Source organism: Alexandromys fortis, unplaced genomic scaffold (genome assembly GCF_014885135.2).
Source record: "Alexandromys fortis isolate MF-2015 unplaced genomic scaffold, M_Fortis_MF-2015_v1.1 scaffold_28, whole genome shotgun sequence".
Lineage (NCBI taxonomy): Eukaryota > Metazoa > Chordata > Mammalia > Rodentia > Cricetidae > Alexandromys > Alexandromys fortis.
Window position 1 is genome coordinate 402571 of NW_026067901.1, and position 24653 is coordinate 427223.

Below are 24653 nucleotides of genomic sequence, written 5' to 3' on the forward strand. Positions count from 1 at the left end.
GAGCGGAAAATACAGTTCTCTGTCCCCATCCCCCTCACTCCGTCCCCATTCTCCATTCTCCAGACCTGCACTGGAAGCGTCTACAGACCTCTGAATTCCAGATGAGGAGGGAAGAGCCTTGCCCTACAGGCCGGGCATCGTTTGCTTTCCAATGCCTTGGGCGTGCACAGCAGCAATGAGCACGCTGTTCCCTTCTCCACTAGAGGGCCATGATGGCGGCCATGGGTGAAGTGGGCAGGAGATAAATTCCATGACGGCAGGATTTGTGAAACAAATTTCAAAACATCTCATGAACACCACAGCCACGCTCTTCTCTGATCCTTTTACCCATCTTGGTCTCTTTGGCAGCTTTTCTTTTAGAGAAATAAGAAAAATAAATCAGAGAATTGGGTGGGGGGAATTATTTGTATTAATATCCAACTTGTAACATAACTTGTGAACAGGGCTAACTCATGGCAACCAAGGAAGCAAAACGACAACCTGATACTTAAAAACACACGATTGGTGCTGGGAGTGTAGCTCAGGGGTAGAATGTTTCCCTAGCATGATGCAAACCTGCCTGGGTTTGATTCCCAATATCATGCACACCCTCCCAAGTAAGGAAAAATTAGCAACTCCCATCAATGAAAAGCTTAGTGACGGCTACTGGGCACATGTGAAACTTGTCTCCGACAGCAGGTGGCAGTGAAGAGCTGCCCTGAATTGAGAATCAGAATTTCCCTGCTCACTGTACTACCCTCAACAGTGACCACTTTGAATAAAATGTCCAGCAGACCCTGAGGGCTGGCTTAAAGCTCTAGGGGAAGTCATGGAGTACCTGGGTCAGTTAATGTAGCCCAGGGAAACTCAGACATAAATACAACTGCTTCCTAGGAATGGAGAGAAGCAGCTAGGGGCTAGGTAGGGAGCGGAGTGAGGATCAAAAGCCAAGGGAAAAGGTCCTGCTTGGCCTTGTTCTGCATCCCAATCTGGCCCAGGGAGGAAAGAGAGGACAAGTGGGCTTATTATTAAGTCCTGGATCCCTGATGTCCCAGGGAAAGCAGGAGGTCTCTCCAGACAGAATAATGCACCAATAAGTCCCCTAGCCAGCAGGGCTGGGCAGAGTGACCCACTGTGACCAGGGCTCCATCGGGTTATTTTTCCATCTTGCAGTTCTTCTCTCTGGAAGCGCCTGCCATTAGAAGACTTTGAAGCTACTTTAAGTTCCTCGGTTCTTACTTCCTGGAAGACACTTCCTGGAGAGTTTCCCCTCTAGATAGCCAAAGGAACATGGCATCTTCAAAGTAGAGAAGAGTTTTATTTATAAAGAGAAAGAGAGATTATTCTGTTCTGGGGGAAACAACCTGTGGCTCGTTGATTCTTAAGCAGGCAGATTCTTGTAATGCTCGATTACATGTTTGGCCCTAGAATCCCCCGGGTTGTTGACAGAGATCTTGAAGGTCCTAAGGTGGGGTGACTAGGATGGCAGAATAACTCCTGGAGATAAACCGTGGCCTATATGGAGCCTGGTGAGCATAAATGACCTGCAATAGTTAGAAATTCCTATCTGCGGTTGGTAAAATGTGTCAGACATTGCAAGGCATGCATACAGCAGCCCTCAACACTTTGGGAGAATGTGTGGGTATATAATAAGTGGAGACCTCCATATGTAGTGGGTCCTCAGATGGTTTCATCAATAGTGTGAGGTCAAGGGAGAGGACAGTGAAGGCTGAGACGAGCTGCAGGGAGTAAGGTCCTTGGTCTGCAAGGGCGAAGATTTCAACCCCCAGAAGCCACAATTAAAACCTTACCAGGCCAGAGAGATGGCTCAGGTTCCAGAGGACTCACACAGATTCAAGTCCCAGCAACCACACACCAGTTCATGATCATCTGTAACACCAGTCATAGGGGACCCTCCAGGGCAGTGCATACAGATGGCAGACAAATTCACATGCACATAAAATAAAAAAAATAATAAAGCCCTGGTGGTGCGGGAGAATTGTCTATATTTTGTCAATCATGTTTTAAATAAACGCTGATTGGCCAGGCAGGAAGTATAGGCGGGAAAACCAGACAGAAAGTAAAAACGACACAATGAGAACAGGAAAATTCTGGAAAGGAGAAAGTTGATTTCTCCCAGTCCTGTGCAGACCACCAAGGAAACAGGATGTGACCTGCCAGCTAAAAAAGATACCCAGCCATATGGCAAAAATAGATCAGAATAATGGGTTAATATAAGTCATAAAAAACTAATACGAAGCCTGAGCTGATGGGTCAATCAGTTTTATAATCTTATGGAGTCCTCTGTGTGATTTTCTTTGGGGCTTGCTGGCTATGGGGTACCGGGCGGGACAGAAACCCCAACAAGCAAGCCAGGCCCCGTTCGTGTTACAAATGGTGCCCAAACCCCTGGTATAATGGCGCTGGAGGAGACAGGCTGATCCAGGGCCCACTGGTCACCCAGCCTGTCCCATTTCATGAACACCATGAGACCATGCCTCGAAAACACAAGGATGGTGCCTGAAGAACACCAGAGGTTGGCCTCTGGCCTCCACTGCATGAACACACATGTATGCGCGTACAATTGACAACAGCATGCTGAACCATGCAGGCATCCTAATGTGAAGCTTAGGATGCTGAGAATATGAGTAGATGTGAGAATATGCAGCATTGGGAGACCAGAATCAACTGTGCCTGTTTAAAAACTTCAATTGCTCTCATCTGCTATTAACTGGATTTTATAGTAATATCAAGCAGCAGATGCTACTGAGGCGTGTGATCACAAAAAATGATCCGATACTAAGTACCAAAATGAGTAGCCTTTTAAAAACCGTATAGAGAACATTTCAGGAGGCTATTTTTCTAAATGGAAACAAACAAACACAAAACGAGGGGTGCGTAGCTGGTCAGCTGGTGAAGTGCCTGTCACAGAAGCACGAGAACCTGAGTTCAGGTCCACATGACCCAAGTAAAAACTGGGCATGGTGGTGCTCATCTACGGTCGTAGCCACACATTGGGGCCACATCTGTGGGGTTCAGCCTCGACAGGGTTTGCACATTCCAGGGTAGGGGTGTGTGGATTAGAAAAATCAGGTAGGAGAAGCAGAGAGGCAAAAGAAATGCAGAGACATAGGATAGAACCAGGAGGGCTATCCAGTGAATACTGAATCTGCCTGCGTTTATTCCCCATGTGCTTATACACCACAATCCAAAGGGGGGAGAAGGCAACAGACTGCTTTACCATGACACAAGGGACAAACAGAGCAATTACCTCTTTGATACCTGAAGCATCAAGCAACTATATCCTTCAGCTAGGTGTTCTGTTTAGGCAGGACATGAAACGACCACAACTTAGACCAAGCATTTTGTAGGCAGTTACTCCCTGGGTCAAACCTCCTGTCATATCCTTGAAGGAGCAGGAATAGGCTTGAATTCTCCGACCTTCAGTCACAGTGGAGCAGCCCACTATAACCCAGCACTAGGACGCAGAAACAGGTGGATGCCTGGGGCTTTCTGGCCAGGCAGTCTAGGCAACTGTGATTTCCAGAGTCAGTGAGAAATTCTGTCCCAAAAAAATAAGGTAGAAAGCAGCTGAGGAAGGCACCTGAGATCCTTTGGCCTCTACACACACACACACACACACACACACACACACACACACACACACACACGTTCAGACAGATAGACACACGCACACACATATGTACAGACAGACAGCGAGACACATGCAATCTAGAAATGGAAATGGCGTGAACGTTTTCTTATACACGGGGCACGTTCTGTTTAAGGATGTCATTTTGAGGGCATCGGTTTTGAAAACAGTGTGCTCGCTCTTTAGGTCACTGTCGGCAGCACCGCGGACGTGCCGGCAACCTAATTAGCACAACTGCAGTTGTTCACTAGATCGTGGCTATTAGCAAACTAGTTATCGTAGTCTGAAGATTCAAAGGTGAGGGTGATTAGCTGAAAATGTGGCCAAGAGAAGGGGGGCAGAACCTAGTATGAAGCCCCGTCGCCCTCTGCTGCTTAGCTGGTGTGCAGCAGGAGGCTGGAGTTCACCTTAGCTGAGCTTCCGGCCTGGCCACCTCCTGCCCCAAGCTATCCAGGCCATTACCATCTGGGACTAGATGGAGAAACCTCCAACCTCAAACCAGGTCTTCATACTAGGTCCGAGGAGGAGTCTGGAAAAGTGCCCCCCCCCCATGTCCCGCTCCCGAGGTCCCCCCCCCAGCTTCATTTCTCAGGCATCACTGCCTGTCATTTCCAACCTCCAGAGGGCGCTGTGTGTTCTGATCTGAAAGTGCAACCTGCCTCTCTGCACACAGAAGGGTGACTGACGCTGCTCTGAAGGCACTCCTCGGGCCAAGGAGGACACACAATTGAGGTGCCTTCTCTTTCCTGCCCTCAGCAAACCCTGTGGTGTCCCCTCAGGAAACAACTCTTCCACGTTTCTCTCTTGGGAGCCTGCAAAGGCACACAGGCAATCAGAGACAGTGCACATCAATTAAAAGCATGGTTTATTTTTCTATCAAATCCCCAATCCATGTCCAACCAGTGGATCAAAGGTACATCAAGCCCTAAAATAGACCAGGGTGGGGGTGGGGACATAAAAACTTTGTCAGGGAAAGGGGGGAACCACTAAAACCTTTCTGCAAAGCCCCTGGGCATTAGGGAGCAGATGGAAATAGATGTAGCCACTAAGGGGCTCCTTGAAGGTCCTCTGGACGCCCCTCTTGCTGGTGCTTCTGTGTACATGAAGGCAGCATCCATACGTTTACAGCTGCACCAACACCCTACCTTCATGTCACTCTGGTCTGAACAGCTAGAACCCTGGCTCATCAACAGCCCAAAATATCTGTATGCAATTCTTCAAACTGTGATTGAGTGCCATTTGCTAGGCACAGACTAGGCACTGGGTAGTGATTTTGCTGATTCCAAGAGAAGCTCACGGTGCTGCTGCGAAGATGGCTCTCCCCTAAGTGCGGAAGGATGCTTTAGTGGGTTAAGAGAACCGCTCCCTTCACTGACACCATGCAGGGTCAAGCTCGGACAGACGCTGGGCTGTGAGGACAGATGTTAGCTTCCCTCTACAGGCGCAGCCACAGGAGAACCAACAGCAGGCTCTAAACAGCCGTGGAATTCGCCCCGCAGTCCACATAGTGTTGTGTTTCCACGGCGCTCTGGGACGTGTGGCCAATGTATGAAATCTGCACAGAAGTCCTAGCAAGAAGAAAACCACGAAGAGACCGACTAAACAGGAAAAACTTTTCTTCCAGGTCATCTGGGTCCCAGGCACTATCTCCATGGTTATGTAACGAGGCGGCCAGCGGACCTACGTCCAAATATGCTGTGTCATGAGGTCACTTTCCGGATCGGCAGCTATTAACCGGGGATGGTTTACCCCACGGGGCTTTTGGCAACATCTGGGTATCTCTGGGTAGTTACAGCTGAGTGAGGTGGAGGGGGTGAGCGCTCCCAGCAGCACACAGAGACAGGGATGCCGCTGCTAAGCACCCACAGTCACTGATAAGGAAGAACTCCCCGGCCCGAATGTCAACTGTGTCAAAGCTGAGAAACCTCACTTAAATCCCCGGATTTCAGATGTCTGTCACCGTTACATTTAACAGTTACAGTTTCAAGACTGGTAACTCTGTCACCAGAGACGAAACTGGTCAAATACATAGTACTCACACTTTGAGAAAGCTGGTCTGTTCTTTACTCCCTAGGATTCTGACGGGACTAGACACTTAGTGAAACCAGACCCCATTTCAGGAAACATTTCTTTTAATTTTCAAAAAATTTCTTATTTTATGTATATAGGTGTTTGGCCTACATGTATGTCTGTGCACTACATGTATGTGTGGTGCCCACAGAGGCTAGAAGAACATATCGGGTCCCCAGAAACTGGAGACACAGACAATTGTGAGCGGCCATGTGGACCCTGGGAATCAAACCTGGATCCTCAGGAAGAGCAGCCAGAGCTCGACAGATGAGCCCTCTCTCCAGCCCCCAGCACATTATCTTTAACTATTGGCCAGGAACCTGGCAACCTGTGCGGGGGTTCTGGACCCTACCTCTAGAGGACATCAGCGTCTGCTGGGTCTGTGCTGCGAGGCAGGTGAAGGCTCTCTTAGCCACGTGCCTCTAGAGAGTGCTGGAAGCTCCCAGGAGGCTTGGTGACACCAAGCCAGCAGGAGAGAGGAAAGGGGACATACCTCATGAAGATCATGATGTTGTGCACCAGGATGGCAGGTACCGTGCAGAAGAAGCTGCAACCACAAATACGGACAAGGTCACTTGGCTGGAAACAGTCAATCAGGAGCAACACAATCTCCCAGGAGAGCCAGCAGGACAGTGTGGAGTTACACTGTCAAACCATTTGGGGGTACCTTCTCTTCCCTTAGGCTTCCCCTTCAAACCGAAGTGCTGCCCAGGACCACTAGTTCTGAGACCCTCCAAGTGTCATTCTCACCGTCCCAGACCATGCTCCTTGTTTTCCGAAGCCATCGCGTATTTAAATGCTAGAGTTGCTAATGTTTCTCTTTAGAAATCCCAGCCCTTCAGGCACACATCAACTGATTATCTCCTCCCCCAAGCTCTCCAGAAAGCCAGAGCTCAGGAGTTCGCAGGGCAAAACTGGGGCTTAAGGCAGAGCTAGGGAAAGACCCAACCAAGGACGACTCCGCATCCCTCCAGGCAGACAGCACAGTAGAGAACTCTGTCCTTACTACAAGTACGAAGATGGTCCTCCCACCTCGGCCTTCACTGTAAAATTCACCTGAAAATGAGACAAGACCTGGCATCAGTCTGGGATAAGCAAGCTTGACATCACAGCATGAGTGCTAGCGACCTACTGACGCTGGACCATTCTTCCACCACATCCAAAGCACCTTCCCTAGACAGGGAGCCGAGGAAGCACTTCCGACCCCATCCCTTTCCAAGCCTCTGAGCTTCAGGCTGTAATTCCACCTCTTCTTGACTTGGTACCTGTCTCTCTCTCAGCAATTACCTTACTGCCCATGTACTTAAATGCTAGCTGTTTCTGTCTCTTTCCGATTGTTCATCATTCTAGATCCAACCAGGCCTTCCTCAGGTGGAAACGAGAGAAGAAAAGGAGCCCAGCCTTCTCGCAGTGTTCCCACAGCACCTACTCTCCTCTGTAGTGTGTGAGCAGAGGCCCGTGAAGAACAACGTACCAGGTGCTCACTCCGAGGGGGAATGACCGAGACGTTTGTGGTCATGTATGTGCCAGCCACGGCTTTCATGTACTGAACCTGGCTGAACAGGTTCGTCACTGCCACGGAGTAGAAGTTAGAGTTTCTGATTTTCAGGGTGGCCTGGAAGGGGCAAGAGAGGAGCTGAATGTTGAGCTTCCTGGTCTCGAGGCTGGCGAATGCACAACCCAGGAAGTGAGGCCCGATGTCTTACCGTGACATGGAGCACTACCAGGGAATCCTGCTTATTAAATGTGACCTTCACCACTTTGATGCCGCTATCATCCACGAGGACTGAATGTGGAAACAGGAAGAAGGAGACCAAGCCAGATGCCAGCAGACAGAGCAGGACCGACAGGAGGACATACTGTTTACTGTAAATGATAGCACGGGGCAACGCTGGAAAGTCAGACATCAGACTCTAAACGGAGGGGGTGAAGGGGAAGCGCAAAGAACCCAGAACCACTCACTAGGCAAGAAAGAAGAATGCAGGAGAAGACTTTTAATCCATTTCAACACCGTTTACTCTGAGAAGAGGAACAGGTCCTTTTACTTCCTAAGGCTCCTCTCCCAGGACACCCTGCTTCCCCGATTCCTTCCAATCCCCTCCTTCCATTTGACCCTCAACAAATTTCTAGACTCACATTTCTTTCCCCAGACTGTAACAGAGACAGGGACAGTTCACTTAAGCAAAAGCACCAAAGGAAATGGGGGGAAGGGAGCACTGGCCGCTAGGGTACAGTGCAGAGGAAGACTGCTCGTCTAGCAACCAGTCTGGATTCAAGTCCCAGCATGGCGCGCACGCACACACATAAGTAGTAACAGTAAATAAGCAGATGATACAAGGACAGACATCTTTTTCAAATAATTAGCTGGTAGCCTTTCCTAAAAAGAAGTCAGGGACAGAAGGAGGTGCTAGCGGACAAGAGCAGGTCAACTCACGTTCTCTGAGGACGCAGCCTCTGGTCACTGTGCGGGATCAGAGCCACCAACTCATTGAGTTGCTCTAGAAAGGCAGCAAAGACTCATTCTGTAAAGCCCACATAGTGGAAGCCCTTCCTTCACATTTGCCTCAGACGGCCACAGCAAAGGCTCGTCTGGGACCCGACACTAAAAAGTATATTTTTGATGGCAGGAACAAGAAAATGATAAATGTAGAAATAAAAAAAAAGGAAAAAGGAAAGAATGCTGGGGAAAAATAAACATAAACCTATAGGTAACAGTACACATTATAACACTTTAATCAGAGCTGTCAGGGCTGTGGCACTGAGGTCGGGAAACCTGGATCGTATTCTGGCCTTACGTATTCTGTCTTTGGCAGTCACAGAATGTCCTAAACCGCCATTTCTTCACTTTTCATTTGGCTCTGGAGTACACGGCTTCCAAGGGTCTTAATAGATCTAACTCTGAGACTCTTAACCTCTCAGTCAATTTAGTAATAGTTGTTCCTAGAGATAACCTAGGCTCCACTCCTGAGCCTGTCCTCTCTCCCCTCCTCCTGGTATTCTGTTGACCTCAGGCAACTGAGCAACCCGTGCCTCTTTTTTGTAAAGAAGCTTCCAGGACTGTTCCTCCACAATGCTGTACCACTCCTTATGAACAAGAGCAATAGAAAAACAGCCTTGTCAACACAGCCCACAGCAGAGAAGTAAATGTTTGAAACCAGAGAGGGGTCAGTGTTGATCTGTGTTAGGAACCTGGGAAGTCTCAGGGAGGCACTGCCTAGATTAGATCAGGTTGGCCAGCAGGCGCGTCTGTGAGCGATTTTCTTAACGGGGTTACCGAAATTGGAAGGACCCTCCTTAAATGTGGGTGGCACCCGTTTCACGGGCTGGATCTTCCACGGGATGAAAAGGAAGGGGGAAACTGAGTACAAGCATTCCTTGTTGTCGGCTTCCTATGACTACAATGTGACCCGCAATCTTAAATTCCGCTGTTCTGACTTCCCCTCCGTGATGGACTATGACCTGGAGCTGTGAAGCAGAAAAAACCCTTCCTCTTCTAAACTGCTCTGTTAGGGCATTTTATCACGGTTACCGGAAAAGAAACCAAGGAAGCAATTATACAGTAGAAGTGACGAATGTTCCAAATATATGATCAAGAGAAGCCTGCAATCTGCCCAAGAGTATCAGGTCAGTCGGGCTGGCTGGCGACAATTCAGGGCAGTCTTGTGACTACAGAGGGAGGGCTGGCCGAAGCAGACACCAGAGCTCTCCAGGACAGTTGACAGGTCTCACCTGCTGGGACGTAGCCCGCTCCTTGGCAGGTGTGACAGGTGACGCTATTTCTCCCCGTGAATTCCACATAGGGGAACTGAGCGATGGCTTCCTCCTGCTCTCTCTCAGCCTGCAAGTCCTCCGGATTGCCATCCTTCTTTCGGTGACAAAATGTACGGGCAGAAGAGGAATGCTGAGACCCCATGTGTCATTTCCTACACGGGAAGGGGGAGCAATAAATGAGCGTGTGTTAGTGTCTATACCGGCCACTATAGGAAAAAAAAATCACTTCTACAAGAAATGTAAAATACTAAGTGACAAGTTGCTATTCTAAGTGTGGCCTGTAATTTCTACTGCGGCCCTCATTTTGCAAGTGTCCCGTGCCATCCACCCACCTCCCGCGCAGGTAGCTAGGAACTGGGACCGGCCCTCACTGGATCAGGCCACCCCTCACTGCCTGGGAAACCCAGCTCCCCAGTGGTCCAGCCTCGCCGCCTTCCTCCCTGTTTGCAAACTCTGAAGGGCGAACAGGCTGCATTCCGGGTAAACAAACAACAGACACCAAATTAATAAAAGGCCCCAGCGATCCCTCTCCTCCACTCCCAGCTGAGGAGGTAGGCTCAGGTCACGCCCCCCGCAAAAAGCCACGTTCCGAACGCGTTCACGTCTCCCGAGCCGGGGGAAGGCGGGCGCCCCCGGACCTGAGGCGCACCAACTCCGGGCAGTTACTGTCGGGACCACTCCTCCCTCCACCTGCCCGCTCCAGCAACTCTTCCGCACGCCTCCCGGTGCGCAGGCGCACAATGGCAAAGCTGGTGGCAGGAGGACGCGGGCGAGCGCCTGCGCCTGCACGCAGAGCTCTGGTGCGCCCCCTCCTGCCGCGCAGCTGCAGTACACCTAGCTGCCGGTAGAGAGCGGCAGAGAGCAGTGGAGTCGCTCGTGGGCAGGCGGGGGAGGGGCGAGCTCCTCTGCACCCGAGAAACGCTAGGGAAGGCTTGCTGGAGCTTCCGGATACGAGCGCTTCTATACAGGCGGAGGACGGCGTCTCCTGTGGCCAAAGCCATTCCCACAGCACAGGGACTCGGAAAGTAAAGAAACCTAACACCCAGATCCTGCCCTAGGTTCCGTTCAGGTTCTGGCGAGGATCTCAATGCTAAGAGCGTATGCAGACCCACTGTAACAGGGGCCCCAGTCACGGGAATGAAGCCCAAAGCTCAGTATTGCAAGCTGGTCCGATTTTAGGACTACCATCCACAAAAAAAGGTGTGATGGACATAAAGGGTTCGAGAGAGCCTCCCAAAGCTAAAATGCCATAGCAGCGAATGAAACAGGTGAAGAGGGCTAAACTTGAGGCAGGATCACCACAAGTTCAAGACTAGCTTGCCACAGAGTTTGAGGCCACGCAGTCAAGTGAGACCCCTTTTAAACCAAAACATAGAAAGAAAGAGAAGACTTGTTTTGATATCCTAAAACTGGATGAATGAGAGACCCCGTCTCCCATACCTCCTTATGTCACTGTGGGAATTATGGGTGGTTCCTGTAACTCAGTAGACCTTATCTGTGGACCACCGTTAGTATGAACCTGTAGTGTGAAAACAACAGCCACCATCCCACTTCCACCTTTGGTCCTCAGCCATTCTCTGAAATGTCTTTACACAGCTCTTTCTTTGAAATTTTTATGCCACTATATGTTTCTGACTTCAGTAAGTCTGATGATGTTGGGAGAAATGAACACTCAGCTCAGTTCCCATTTGCAGTTGGCTGATCGTGTATTGCTGTTCTGGCCAATGAGGGGTAAGAGTATAGAATTTAGGAGACACCCTTAAAGGAGGTGGAGACTCAAGGGATCCTCTGACAGTTCCTAATTGCACTTGGAGCTTGATATTAGACATTAGAGCAGCTGTATTGTGACCATGAGGCCGTGAGGAGTGTCAGACAGAAGGATAAAAGAAGTCTAGTCCCTGAAAGAATACCTGGCTACTGGGGTCTTCATGCCTTCACAGTGGGACGGAATCCGAACAAATGCAGAAGCTTTGCAAATAAAGAGCAAAGTCTTGTTTTGTTTGGATGGCTGGTTTTGGTTTTCAGGGTTTTTTTGTTCGTTTGTTTTGTTCTATTCTGTTTTGTTTGCTGTTTTGTTTTTCCAGACAGGATTTCTCTTATACCTCTGGCTGTCCTGGAACTTGTTCTGTAGACCAGACAGGCCTCAAACTCAGAGATCCTCCTGCCTCTGCCTCCCTAGTGCTGGGGCTAAAGGTATGTGCCACCATACCCAGCCAAAGTCTGGGTATGTACAAACTGCCTTAGCCACACAGTATAGGCCACATAGTTCCTAAGCTCTGCCAGCTTCTGCTCTTAGAACACCTTCTTCAAGAGAGAGGAATCCAGACCTGCCTGGCCTAGGCTTTCCTACATGAAGAAGACTCTGGTAAGTAATTCACTGTAGAATAACCCTGTTCTCTACCAAGAGATCAAATGGCCTCTAAGAAGCCCGTCCTCACAACGGTGTCCCCATGTGTAGCCTCTACTAGACATCCTGCTGATGCTAAGCTGCAAATAAACCTGACGTCCACACCATGGACGGGCATTATGGTGAGAACAGGGCGAAGCAGACGGTAGCAACTGGACCTGCCAGCTAGAGAGGAAGAAGAACCTGCTCCACAATGGGGGAGAAAGGCTGAGAACACAAAACCTATGGTCAGATAGAGGCGGGGCTTGGATTAGTGGGCAAGAAAGGTATCTTGGGGAATCACCAGTAGAACCCGGAGGCTCTTGACTGTCTGCTACTAAAAGTGGGGCTTGGGCAGACAGACCACACACCTGGGTCAATGGTAACTCACACCTGGAATCCAGGTGTGCAGGAGGCCCTCAGTAAATCCTTGCACAACTACCCAGCCTGGAGGCTGGCCAGCGTGGCCTGAGGGAATAGTCCCTGTATCTTCTTGAGCCCTCTGTGAAAGTCTTAATTGGCCAGCACATTCCTGAGGAGACAGCCATCGCTTCTCACCTGTGTCTAGCTTCCAGATTTGTCTCACCATCTGATCGATTTATGAGTAGCGGAGTCGCTGTAGACGTGAGCTCACTGGGGCTCTCGGGTGGCCAGGGCTGAGTGGAGCCACCCGAGCATCTCTGAGCTCCCAGCCTTCCCAGTTTCTCCACAACCATGATGGGACCTAGCCCTACAGACTGAGGATAGCACGAGTCCATAATGCTGCTCTTTCTGGAGGCCCTAGAAGAGGGAGAGCACAGCCTTAACCCCCCTCCCCCTCCCCCACTCCCGCTACTCAAGCAGGATGCTGCAGAGTTCTAAGCTGTTAATGTTCCCCTTGCACTGAAGGAAGCTAAGGACTTTCACTCAGAAGCATCCTTCAGGGCACTTCATTCTGCCCCTCTTGTTTATCCGTAGATGGGAAACCTGTGGAAGATTAAATGACAGTCAGAGAAAACAATAGGACCACTGCTTCCTCGCGGGTGGGCTTTACTGAGGGGCCTGCCTACTCGGCAGCCTTAGCGTCTCTGCTGAAGCCACTGTGGCACACACAGACTGAAGGGGCACGCGACTCCTTTGAAATTGTTTGTGTGTCGTTTTTCTCACAAGAACCTGAACTCTCTGAGGCCTGGGCTCATGTGTCTCCATAGTGAAGGCCAAGGGCAGTTCTGTAAGGCAAGGGAGGGAGAGAGAGAGCGCATGAAGAACTCTGCAGCCTTAGACGTGGGGTGGGAAGCAACTGAGGAACAGGGAAGCTGACAGCCACAGCTGCAGTGGTAGGAAAGGAAGGAACGCTGTCAAGGAACTGATACACATCCAAGCCCCCACCTAAGCCAAGCTCTGTCAGTCTGCCGCCGGTTCGCAGCCTCTAGACAGCTCTCGCAGAGCTGCCGGCTGCACTAAGAAGGAGGCCCCACTTGCAAATGCCATCACAGATCTAGCTCAGGGGTGTCCCATGAGTATCCTAACTGCAAGGGGTGTTAGAAATCCCTCCCCAACCTTGGGAACCCAGCAGAAATCGCATTTAACTAGAAGTCCAATTTAGAACCACCCCCAAGTGTAGCCTGGGGTTTAAAACTCCTTGATTGTTTGCGGTCAACTCTCCTTTCCCAAGGTCACTAAAATTCTGAGCCTTTTTTTTTAGACCCCAGGAAGCAGGCCACAGGAAGACCCCTCTTGTTTAGCCTGGGGCACACTGAGCTTTCCGTCCAGGGTTGCTGTTGTGATATCTGGTCAGTCCGCATTGGATGGTGGCCTTCCAGGAACTTTAGCTCTGTGGCATCCTGTTAGTCGGCCAGGCTGTGTGTCTTTAAGGCCTGGGATGATGGCCCTCGAATCTCCTGAAGAGTGTGGCAAACAATAGAAATGAATAAGTCAGTGCACGTGTGTGTGTGTGTGTGTGTGTGTGTGTGTGTGTGCATGTGTGTGCGTGTAAGAGAATCTTGGAATATAGACAGTGTCACGCTTACACACAGCATCCCTGTCGCATTTGTGTTCTTGGAAGCCACTGAACAGGAAGTAAATCAAGGGTAACTGAATGGAAGTAAAAAGAGATGGGACTGAGGGCTGAAGGGAGTCCTGGAAGATTAGACTCAAGACTGCAGAGAAGAGGACCCGTCGTTCCTTGTTGCTTCCACCAGGGGGCGCAGGAGGCTAGTAGACTGCACCTTGAGACTCTTCCCACAAAATCCTCAAGAGGACAGGCAGTGTACCCCTCCACAGAAAGGAAGCTGCGTAGTCGGAGAGAGGAAGCACACAACACAGACTTGCCTGCAGCTGCAGGTCGCAGGCTGGCTTCGTCTGTCTGGCACAGTGGGGTAGGAAGGGATTTTGGTGCCGCTGGCAAGTCTACCTTGAAACAGGTTGATTCTTGCAGCTGGAGGCTACTGCTGGGGTCTAGTCAATCCAGAACTGGAAAACTGCTCAAATTCCTTTACCCATGATGTCATGAGCCATGGGGAGGTTATTTGCACAGAGTCCTGGACGCGAGCGATTCTGTAAATCCACCCCTACCACTTAGACCTTCTACCTTGAACTAGTCAAGGCCAACTCTGTCTGCCAGGGGCCCGAGAGCTCTGGCTCTTGTACTGAGAACCAGCCTTAGGTTAGGCCCTGGGACACAGTGAGGAACAGGACACATCCAGGCACCTCACTCAAAAGGCAACAGACGTGCCTGGCAGTGATGGCACACACCTTTAATCCCTGAATTCAGGCAGAGGCAGGTGGATATCTGTGATTTCAAGTCCAGCCTGGTCTACAGAGATAGTTCCAGGACAGCTACACAGAGTACAGTTACACAGAGAAACCCTGTCTCAAAAAAAAAAAAAAAAAACAAAACAAAACCCCCCAAAACCAAATAGGACTGGCTCCATAGCTACTGGGAAACCCTGTCTTGGAAAACAAAACAAAGCAAAAACAACAGCAACAACAAAAAGGCAGCAGACAGAACTCTGCCAGCATCAAAAGTGCAGGCTCCCAAGCCTGAAGACCTAGATGTGAGTGCTGGCCCAGCAAGCCACCAGCTGCATGACCCTCACTGTCCTTAACCCTTTCCATACCTTGATATCCTCTTGGGGACAATTGTTGAAACCATAAAAAATTAATCCACAAAAGCTTTTAGAGCAGTGCCTGCCCCGCAGTAGGCATGAAAGAAAGGCCAACTATTTTCACTCGGTTAATTGTCCACCAACAGGTCCATAGAAACTCGCATCTAAGGCACCCACAGAGTCAGCCAGGCTAGCATCCTGACAGTTCTGCCACAATTTGGGGGTTAGTCTTGGGTATCCATCAGGTAGAGCACTTGCAGCTGGCTCCCAGATGTCTCAGGACATGGCCCATCCAGAGTCCTGGAGGTTTCAGATCTAAAAGGCTATGTGTGCAGAGGTTCTAGAGATCCCAAGAAAGGTCACGGGGAACAGAAGAGGACTACTTGTGTGGGTGTGGGTGTGCTCCTAGCCCAGTACACTCTCTTCTGAGTCCTGAGGTTTAGAGCTGTATGGCTATCCTGCTGGCCCAACCATCCCAAACAAGACAAGAAAAGACCAGGACACCAGAGAAAGGGGATACAAATCCCAGGGGTTGCACTGCCACGACTGGGCTCCACTTGCCTGGGCATCTTCCTTGGACCAGCATCCTTCATGGGCCTTGGGGCGTTGTGAGGATGGCGTTCCTAGTGCTGGCACCATACATTGGAAGATTCCCTTTGGGTCCTGTCTCCGCTTCATCTCTCTAAATCTGCCTGTGGGTAGAGCTCAGAAGACTGGCTGTGCGGCCAGATGCAGCTGTTACTTTCTCCATGAAGACCTAGGGAAAGATGCTGACCCTATTGTGGAATATTATTTTAATTGGGCAAAGATGTGTTAAATTTGTTTATGCTGCAGAATATGGCTTTAACTGTGTAAAGATGTGTTATTTTTGTTTATGCTGCAATTGTTTAACGACGCAAGGATGCGTGTTTAATTATGTAAAAAGCCTTGCATTTGTTTCACCTTGCCTGCCTAAGGCAGCTGATTGGTCTAATAAAGAGATGAATGGCCAATAGCTAGGCAGAAGAAAGGATAGGCAAGACTGGTAGGCAGAGAGAATAAATAGAAGGAGAAATCTAGGGTTGGAAGGAAGAGCAAGAGGAGGAGGAGAGAATGAGAGATGTACCCACTGCAAGAAGTCAGGCAGTCTGACTTCTGGATGGGCCATGTCCAGAGAAGCGGTGAAAGATATACAGAAGAAAGGTAAAAAGCCCAGAGGCAGAAGATAGATAAAGAGAAACAGGTTAATTTAAGTTAAAAACAACTAGCCAGAAAGAGCCTAAGCTAGGCAGAGCATTCAAAACTAATAAGAAGTCTCCATGTCAAGCCAGGTGGTGATGGTGCACGCCTTTAATCCCAGCACTCAGGAGGCGGAGGCAGGCAGATCTCTGTGAGTTCAAAACAAACCTGGTCTACAAGAGCTAGTTCCAGGACAGGCTCCAAAGCTACAGAGAAACCCTGTTTCAGAAAACAAAAACAAACAAACAAACAAAAAAAGAGGTGTCCAAGTCATGAATTGGGATCTGGTTGACGGCCCAAAAGAAAGTCTGGTACAGACCTTTCCTGGGGATCTTTCACTCGGAGATCTCCAGGGCTGTTTGTACAGCAGGCCCTCAGCATGCTCAGGGGTGGTATCTGGATTGCAGGCAGCCAAACTCAAGGATGCTCGTGTCCTAAAGGTAAAATGTAAAATGGTATGGTTATTGCATATAGCCCATGCGTATCCTATGCATACTTATAACTATCTCTAGACTGTACATAATATATAGTGCAATATAAGTAATTGTTACACTGTATTGCTTGGGGGAATAATAATAAGAACTTTGTTTCAGATGTGGTTGATCCTCAAGTCCAGTGGGTTTGAGGATCCGACCAGCCATAGATAAGGTTTTATTATTTCCTTGTATGTGTCATTGTCCAAGCACATGAGTAGGTGTGAACTGTGAGTGACAGAGGTCAACAGAGGTCAATATTGGTATCCTTCTCTACCATATTGTATTTATTTCTAAGGATAGAGACTTCATTGACCTTGTAGCTCACTGATTGGCTAGATTGGCTGGCCAATGAGCTCAGAGGATTTGCCTGTCTCTACCACACTAGGACTTAAAATGAACCATTATATTTAGAAATGCTTAGGCCAAGGTCCCCTGGGTTGTGAACACACCCTAATGCAAGCTGCCATCGAAGAGTCTGCTGCTAAGCCCTAACCTCCTTGTTATGCCCATTACTCTTTTATGAAGCCAGCTGTGTCCTCTGCAGCCTGGTACAGGGCCTGTCGCCTGGCATCTCTGCTGGCTGTTTGTGGAACTGGAGGTGGGTCTTTTGCCCTCTCTGGCCTGGGTACCACCTGCCCAGCCCTACAGGAGGCCTGTCTCCAAGGCAGAGGCCCTTCCTCCCACAGCCAGCTAAAGCCCAGGGCAACTTGGCTTGCCAGCTCCCACGTTCCAGACTAACTTTGGGGCTTGTTTCCAGCTGCGGTTAGATTTTTCTATTTGAGAAATATTTTAAGCAGCTGGTGGAGAAGGGAATCATAAATGAGCATGTGAAAGGAAGGTTGTCTGCATGGCTCGAGCGGTCTCTGCCCACAGCTTGGTCCCTGGTGGTGATAGAGGGGACACTGGTGACTTCCCCGGACAGGAGAAAGACTCTGGGCCCTCGGCAAGCACTTCGTGGGGTTGCTTGTGAAACGAAGTGCTTGCACTTGGAGTATGTGAGGGAAAAGGTAGACGAGACTGAGGTTAAACACCAGGGAGAACTGATTGTCAGAATCTAGGCCTCAAACCACAGGTATTTACCCAAGACCCTGTCTTTCCCCAGAACGCAACTTCCTTGTCTACTCTCATTCTGTAAGGCCTCAGGCAACCCCCACCTGGCCCAGTGGCTCTTCATGCAGCTAACAGCGTAAGTAAAACTTTCCCTCAGCTTCCCCTCCTCCCCATCCTCCTCCCTCAGGTTTATCGGCTTCTTCTTCCCTCTTTACCTTGCTCTTCATAGCAGCGCTGGACTTTGGGGTTGTCTGAGGAAACCTTCTCCTCAGTCACTTTCTAAGGGACAGACTTAATGAACCGGCAGGGACACAGGCCAAGGGCCTGGATCAGAATCTCTGGCCACCCTACAGGAGGATGGCTGGGATGGATGGTGGACACAGAGCTCTATAGAAAAACTCAGGATGGGAGAGAAACCAAATCACATAGTCAAACAGAAGCAGAGTCAGGGAGAGACAGAAGGAGGAGTCAGCTGTGGGGGAAGGAGAGGACAGTCACCAAGCAGGCCCTGGCTGGCCCGCATGGACATTCCTGTGGCCTCTGATGGCAGGGTGGGCTCAGCCCTGAGGGCTCCTTGGTGCCAGTGTGGGGGGCCCAGCATGGGGTCTCTGGCCAGGGTGGCAGGAGGGCCTGCCCTCCACATTTCGAGTCTTCTAGGGACAGCCTCCCTTGGCTGGAGAAAGCCTGTTGGCTAGGGTGGAGAAAGTGGGTGTGGACCTTGTACAACCAAACTTTAGAAGCCTTGAGACGCTGTGAGTCTTGAGTTCTTCACAGTCTAGGGCAACCTAATATGGGGGGGCTGGGGATCTTCATCTGAGGACCCCTGGCAAAAAGAGGGGAGGCCAGTGCAGTAAGAAGTGGACAGATCAGGGGTAGCTGACCCTGAGGACAGAGCGGGGGCTATTGGAAGATCTGGGGTGGTGATCAGGTAGTGGGCAGCAGGACAAGCTCAGCCAGCCAGTCAGGGGGAAGAGGGATGCCCAGCAGTCTGCCCTGGGGACTAGCCCTGGGGAAAGTGACACAAATTTGAGCAGACTGACAACCTTCTTAGTCTCTCTCCACGTGCTCTATACCCCTTAAGCCCCACTACCTTGCCAGGCAAGACCCAGCAAGGGAAACAACAGCCTTTGAATTTGAAACAGCTTCACTCAGCCGACCCTTGCCACTCAGCTAATCAGGCTACAACCCTGTGACTCTCCACCCTGGGAAGCTGGGCAAAAATCAAGCATCCTAGAAACTCCCAGAGGTAACAAACAAGGGACTGTTTGCTTCCTGATACTATTTTGCACTTAGACCTCACGTGTGAAGTTTCCAAAGAAAGTACGTTTTCTTGTTCACCGTGAAAACAGAACACGTGTGTATAAAATATATATGTATAGTTTGAAAAGCATCACAAATGAAACACCTATGCTCTACCACCCAGGTCGAGATCAACCATTACCTCATCCCGGAAGTCCTTGTCTTCATTCCTCTTATCCCATATGCACACTCTGACTGGAGATTGTCATTTCCTTGTTTATCCTACAAAACATTTAGAGTTTCTTAGATATTGTCATCTTTGGGTTTCACAATGGCCTTATTATTCCCATCTTATAGATGAGGAATCTGAGGCTTAAATTAAAATAAGGCCACCAACAAGTATGTGGCAGGAGCGAGTCATAGTTGGCATTGACTTGTGTCCTAGGACGCCTTGTCTGTCAAACAAAAGTCTATAGTTAGCTCCAGGGCAGGCCGGGCTCCGGACACAGTTACCCTTAGCTCACCTCAAACTGCCATCTCTCCTGCTTGGTGAGCACCTAGTCAGAAAGGGTGGAGGCCTAGGGAAGAGACAATGGAGGCTAGGAAACAAGAGAAGTTGGGGTTGATCAGGAATGGGATTGGTACCTGAGAGTGCTTTGGGTATAGGCTGAAACAGCTAAGAATGCACAGGGCTGTGGGTGTGCACTGAGCTCCCAGGTCACTGAGTGCCCAGGGCTGTGTGTGTGCACTGGGTGCCCGGGGCTGTGTGTGTGCACTGGGTGCCCGGGGCTGTGTGTGTGCACTGGGTGCCCGGGGCTGTGTGTGTGCACTGGGTGCCCAGGGCTGTGAGTGTGCACTGACCACTCAGGGTTGTGGATGTGCACTGAGCACCCCCCCCCCGGGGCTGTGTGTGTGTGCACTGAGCGCCCAGGACTGATAAAAGATTCAAGTATAAAATCCTCTCTTCTAATCTGAATCTGCATCTCCGCTACAAGACTTTACCATTTATCTTTCTGCATTTCTTCCTCTGCTATTTAGAGCTATGGTTACATTGCTTGGGAACATATAACCAAATGTAGTAGAATTAGGGTTATTTATTTGTATTTATTTGTGGTGTGTGTGTGTGTGTGTGTGTGTGTGAGAGAGAGAGAGAGAGAGAGAGAGAGAGAGAGAGAGAGAGAGAGAGAGAGAGATTCTCTGTGTAGCCATGGCTGTCCTGGAACTTACTCCACAGATGAGGCCTTGAACTCAAAGAGATTCCCCTGCCTCTGCCTCCCGGGTACTGGAATTAAAGGCCTGCGCCACCACACCTGACTCAGTGTGTTCTTCTATTGGTTAAACCTTGTTGACAAAAGGGTTTGTCTCACTCTGAAGAGTGTCACTAATGGACGTGGCACCGTGTGCTTTTGGCAGGGAGGGTACGCCTCCCTGTGCCTGAGAGAGGACCAGTAGATTGACTTCAGAGTGTGAACCGCACCCCAGAAGCAGTCTTGTTCTAGCTGCCCTTTGACCTCTTACAGAGTCCAGTTCTGCCTTTCTTAATATTCTTACAACTCCACCTACCCAAAGTCCATGCCTCCTCCCCCTGTCCTGGGTCTTCTGTTCTCTTCCTTCTCCCCTCTTGATTCTTGACCTCTGCACCCCACTGCCTGTAGGGGTCTTCTGGGCGGGCTCCCTGGCCCCTGCACCTGACTTCAAAGAGACAGAAGGAATTGGGGCTGAGTGACCTTGAAATAGGAAGATCCATTCAGAAGTCTAGGGCACACACTTCCTTCCAGGTCGTCCTGGGGGGAGGCAGGCATGGCCACGTGCGCATGACAGTTTCCTGTTTCCCAGAAGGCACCGGGGGTGGGGACCGTGCCAGGTAGGCATGGTGTCCCCGCCCCTGTGCCAATGTCATGGAAAATCTGAAGCCTTGATCTTTGTTCTTGATTGTTCTCTCCGGTTTTTATAGCTGGAAACTTTCTCGGCATCTTTGTTCCCATCGGCTTGGGAGGGAGGAGTGCAGGGGGAAGGAGGGAGGGAGGAGGCTGAATGGGCAGCTGGTGGAGGAACTTGGTACTTCCTTGGACCAGCATGACCCCTTCTCTCTCACACATCCACAACTCATACAGTTCACCTACCAACAGCCTGCCTTTCCATGCCAGAGGCAGGGATGGGTACCGTACAGTCCTGGCTGCCCTTCCTAGGCAAGCTGGCTTCTCGTGCCCTGGGTTGACCCCTTGTTACCAGGGCTGCCGCCTATCTCTCTAACACCTGGCGACAATAGGTTCCCAGCCCTTCTCCTCCTTCTGGGCAGTTCTGGCTTCTGTTGACTACAGGATTTAATTTCGAGTTTATGGCTAAGAAGCTGCTTTGTGAGGGAGCTCACTCCCTCTGCCTCTCACCGGTTTGCTCCTTCATGCTCCACTTTGATGGAAACTTCTTGGGTCAGTAGCTCTCACCTTTCTTCCCTCCTTCAGGCTGGTACCTCCTTTCCCTCACAACCCTGTCCAGAAGACATAAATGCAGCCGGGACTGAACCCGGAACAGGGCCTTGCTCTGGCTCCTGGCGTGACCTGGAGAGACTTGCTGAAGTAGAGTCTCTGGTCCCTGCCGTCTGTACTACTTTAGGAGGCTGAAGCAAGAGCACCACAGGCTTCAAGGCCAGCCAGAGCTGTAGAGCTAGTTCAAGGGTATCCTGGGACCTCAGGGAGACCCTTGTGTTGTCTTGGAATATAAAGTAAAAAAAAAAAAAAAAAAAAAGACTAAGTGGTAGAGAGTACTTGCCAAGCAGAGACGTTAGGTTCAATTCCTACCCACACCTCCACACCACACGCACAATTAGCAATGTTCAGTCGATGACTCAAACTCTTAAGTTTTGTGAGAAAACCGAACTCAGGCTCACTGGTTAAAAGTGCTTACTGCCAAGGCTGACAGCCAGAGGTTGATTCCCGGAACCTTCGTGGTAGAGGCAGAGAGAAGTCACTTCCTGCAAATTGCTCTCTGACCTTCACGTGTGGGCTGTGTCATGCTTACATGCAATGATAATAGGATAAGGTATATTTAAAAAAAATTCTAAAAACTGACATTTCAGGGCAGAGGGGCCTGCGATGTAGAGTGTGGGGTGTGCGTGTTGGGGTCGGTGTGCTTCAAGCCTTCAAGCCTTGGGAGAGACGTTAGAGGAGCTGGAGTGGCCAGGACCTGCTGGGCAGGCTGGGAGTAAGGGAGACTGCCTGGTGGGTGTGGTCAGAGTTGGAAGGGACATGGGGTTAAGGAGTTGGGAAGTTGCTTCTGGATCTTGGTGTATAGGCCTGCTCTGTCTCTCTCGGGCTAGCTGGGGCCTGGCCCCATTCTGCCACCTGCCTGTCTGTGTATTGTGGGCTTGGCTGCAGTTTGGAGCAAGTACTAGCTATGATCTTGCTGGCCTTGGGCCACTGATGGTTTTCCATCAAGGTGGGATCATGTCCAGAGCTCCAACACTGAACACTTGAGGACAAGTGTCCCTCGTCCCTGTACCTCACCTCATCAGCCTGTTGTAGAGCTTCCAATAAGCCCACGCTGAAATGAACTACACTTAACAGAAGGTCATGGAGAAGGTAGCGTCTGGCAGCTTCCTCTGTGACCTTACAAGGACAGGGACCTCAGTTCCCAGCCCCAGGGCCAAGCTCCCTGCTCCATACCCAGGTCTGTGGCTCTGAGTGCCAGCTTCCCCATGGCAATGCCTTGTACCTTCTGGGAATCATTGCTGTTGTCTAGCGGGTGAGTGAGACTGCGAAGCTCCCTGCTTGGCCCTGCAGACCAGGCCTCCACCCCCACCTCCCATCTACCTCTCTCCCCAAGCAGGATAGATTATTTTCCTTACTGCAGATCCTGCCAATGCCTTGCCCTCTTCTCCAGAAGTTACTCAGTTACAGTGCCGGATTTCTATTTCCAGAGCAAAGGCAGGTTCCTCCTCCACACACCCTCCTGATGCTTACCCTCCATTCAGTCTGGGGAGGGGCAGGACCAAAGGCTGGGACCAAGTCCAGGTCCAAGGTGAGCAGGGCATGCAGGGGAGAGGGTGAACTCCGTTCTCCTTTATGTCACCACGATCCTGCTGCCTCCCAGCCATCTTTAGCAGCATGCAGCAAGCTCTACCCTTTGTCTTAAAAGTCACCCCCTCCAAGGCCTGTGCCAGCCCTGTCTGCATTGCCCTGGACATTCACTGATGTCTCCTGATGAAGGAGAGTGTCCTTGCTGCTTTTTGTTTTGTTTTTGTTTTCTCAGCCATCTTTCCCCAGACCCCGTGCTGGATTCTGTTCCCAGAAACCACTCTGCCTCACTTAACCCTCCTCCCCCCATCCTGAGGTACCCCCTCCCCAGCTCCAAGCTATCCTCCCTTCCGAGGTCCCTCATCCCCTGGCTCTCAGCTTAAACTTGGCACTCTGAGGATGTGTCCAGCCCACGAGAAGTGAGGGAAGAGAAATGGGTCACCTTCACTGTCAGTTTGACTGGATTTAAAATCATCTGGGAGAGACACCTCAGCGTGTGTCTGTGAGGATGCTTCCAGAGGGATGTAACCTCAGGTGGGAGGACCCAACCTGCCTGTGAGTGGTACCATCCCATGGGCTGGGATTAAAAAGAGAAAGCCAGCTGAGCATTAGGGTTCATCCCTCCCCCCCCACCTCTCTCTCTCTCTGCTTTCAGATTGGAGGAAGACACATAGACCAGCTGCCTCCCACTCCTCACCTTTCCCTCCCCAAACTGTGGGGCAAAATAAACACACCCTTCCCTAAACCATTTTTTACAGGTATTTGGTCACAGGAAAAGGAACTAACACAAGCAAGCTCTGAGAGCCATAGACCTGGGTATGGAGCAGGGAGCCTGATCCTGGGGCTGGGAACTAAGGTCCCTGTCCTTGTAAGGTCACAGAGGAAGCTGCCAGATGCCACCTTCCCATGGTCTTCTAATAAGGGTAGTTTATTTCAGAACAGGCTTATTGGAGGCTCTACTACAGGGTGATGTTACCATACTGGTACAGAGAGGAGTGACACTTGTCACTGTCCTCAAGTGTTCAGTGTTGGAGCTCTGGACATGACCCCATTACTGACTCCACGGCCCCCAGACACAAAGTTGGGTACCTCCTATGACTTAATCTCTATTAGCCCCAGAACAACCCTATGATAGAAATTATAACCAACGCTCCCTAAAGGAGGAAATGGATGCATAGGTGAACTGTAACTTAGCAATGGTTGGCTAGGTAGTCAACAGAAGAGCTGGGATGGCGAGCTCTTTCTGTTCCTAGGCTCACAACTGTCATTTTCTGGTGGGGACAGAGGCACCAAATGGGGGAAAGATTGTCGTCACATCTGGCAGAGCTCCACAGACATTTGGTAGATGAGGGCATCAGCACACATCTGACATAAACATTTTCTGTGGTGACCTTTGTTCCGGGAGGTGTCAGCCTTGGAGGGAGACGGGACTAGTGAAATGGCAGCAGTGGCCTAGCAGCTCTCCACCCTAAGGGCTCTGTCCTTCTGCCTCCTGGGCTACAACTGGCTGCAGTCCCTTTTCCCTGTCAATCTCTGGAGTCATCCTCAACTTCTTCCCACTCTAGAAAGGCCAGGTCCCTCTTCTGTTGCCTGCATCCTCAGGGGAGGCACATGGTTCTTCTTCCACCTTCCCTAGGGTCTCCCATACTGAAGTATAAAACCTCCATCAGGCTTTGTGTTCCCACCCCTTAGTGACATTTGTAGCAAGGTGTC

The 24653-nt window shown here is 50.3% G+C and overlaps 2 protein-coding genes across 6 annotated transcripts in view; both read right to left on the reverse strand.

The window, feature by feature from the left end:
• Positions 1–4479: 4479 nt before the first annotated feature.
• Tmem106c (transmembrane protein 106C) lies at positions 4480–12573 on the reverse strand. 5 transcript variants are annotated; one of them, XM_050130855.1, is made up of 8 exons: positions 12417–12573; positions 9431–9624; positions 8136–8199; positions 7408–7567; positions 7176–7316; positions 6708–6757; positions 6195–6248; positions 4480–5199 (listed from the first exon to the last, which is right to left on the reverse strand). In XM_050130855.1, exons 2-8 carry the CDS (start codon positions 9612–9614, stop codon positions 5103–5105), a joined length of 750 nt encoding a protein of 249 aa, XP_049986812.1. In that variant the 5' UTR covers positions 9615–9624; positions 12417–12573; the 3' UTR covers positions 4480–5102. The 5 variants fall into 5 exon arrangements, with proteins under 5 accessions (XP_049986812.1, XP_049986790.1, XP_049986797.1 ...); XM_050130833.1 differs by lacking the exon at positions 12417–12573 and adding an exon at positions 10111–10263; XM_050130840.1 differs by lacking the exon at positions 12417–12573 and adding an exon at positions 10122–10211.
• Positions 12574–12737: 164 nt separating this feature from the next.
• Positions 12738–24653, reverse strand: part of LOC126494045 (uncharacterized) — a 15316-nt gene continuing 3400 nt past the window's right edge. Inside the window, exons 3-6 of the mRNA XM_050131251.1 lie at positions 20491–20619; positions 19130–19209; positions 16482–16596; positions 12738–15701 (exon numbers count right to left, since the gene is read on the reverse strand). Coding sequence (XP_049987208.1) covers positions 15627–15701; positions 16482–16596; positions 19130–19209; positions 20491–20619 — 399 coding nt within the window. The 3' untranslated portion in view covers positions 12738–15626. The remainder of the gene's footprint in view (positions 15702–16481; positions 16597–19129; positions 19210–20490; positions 20620–24653) is intronic.

What these genes read in the sequence shown, in the direction of transcription:
- Tmem106c (XM_050130855.1), bottom strand. Translation starts at nt 9,614, where the DNA reads ATGGGGTCTCAGCATTCCTCTTCTGCCCGTACATTTTGTCACCGAAAG. An exon ending in TGGTAGTGCTCCATGTCACG is followed by an intron (nt 7,317 to 7,407) that starts GTAAGACATCGG and finishes TGCCCCTTCCAG; the next exon opens with GCCACCCTGAAAATCAGAAA. An exon ending in GGACCATCTTCGTACTTGTA is followed by an intron (nt 6,249 to 6,707) that starts GTAAGGACAGAG and finishes TTGTGGTTGCAG; the next exon opens with CTTCTTCTGCACGGTACCTG.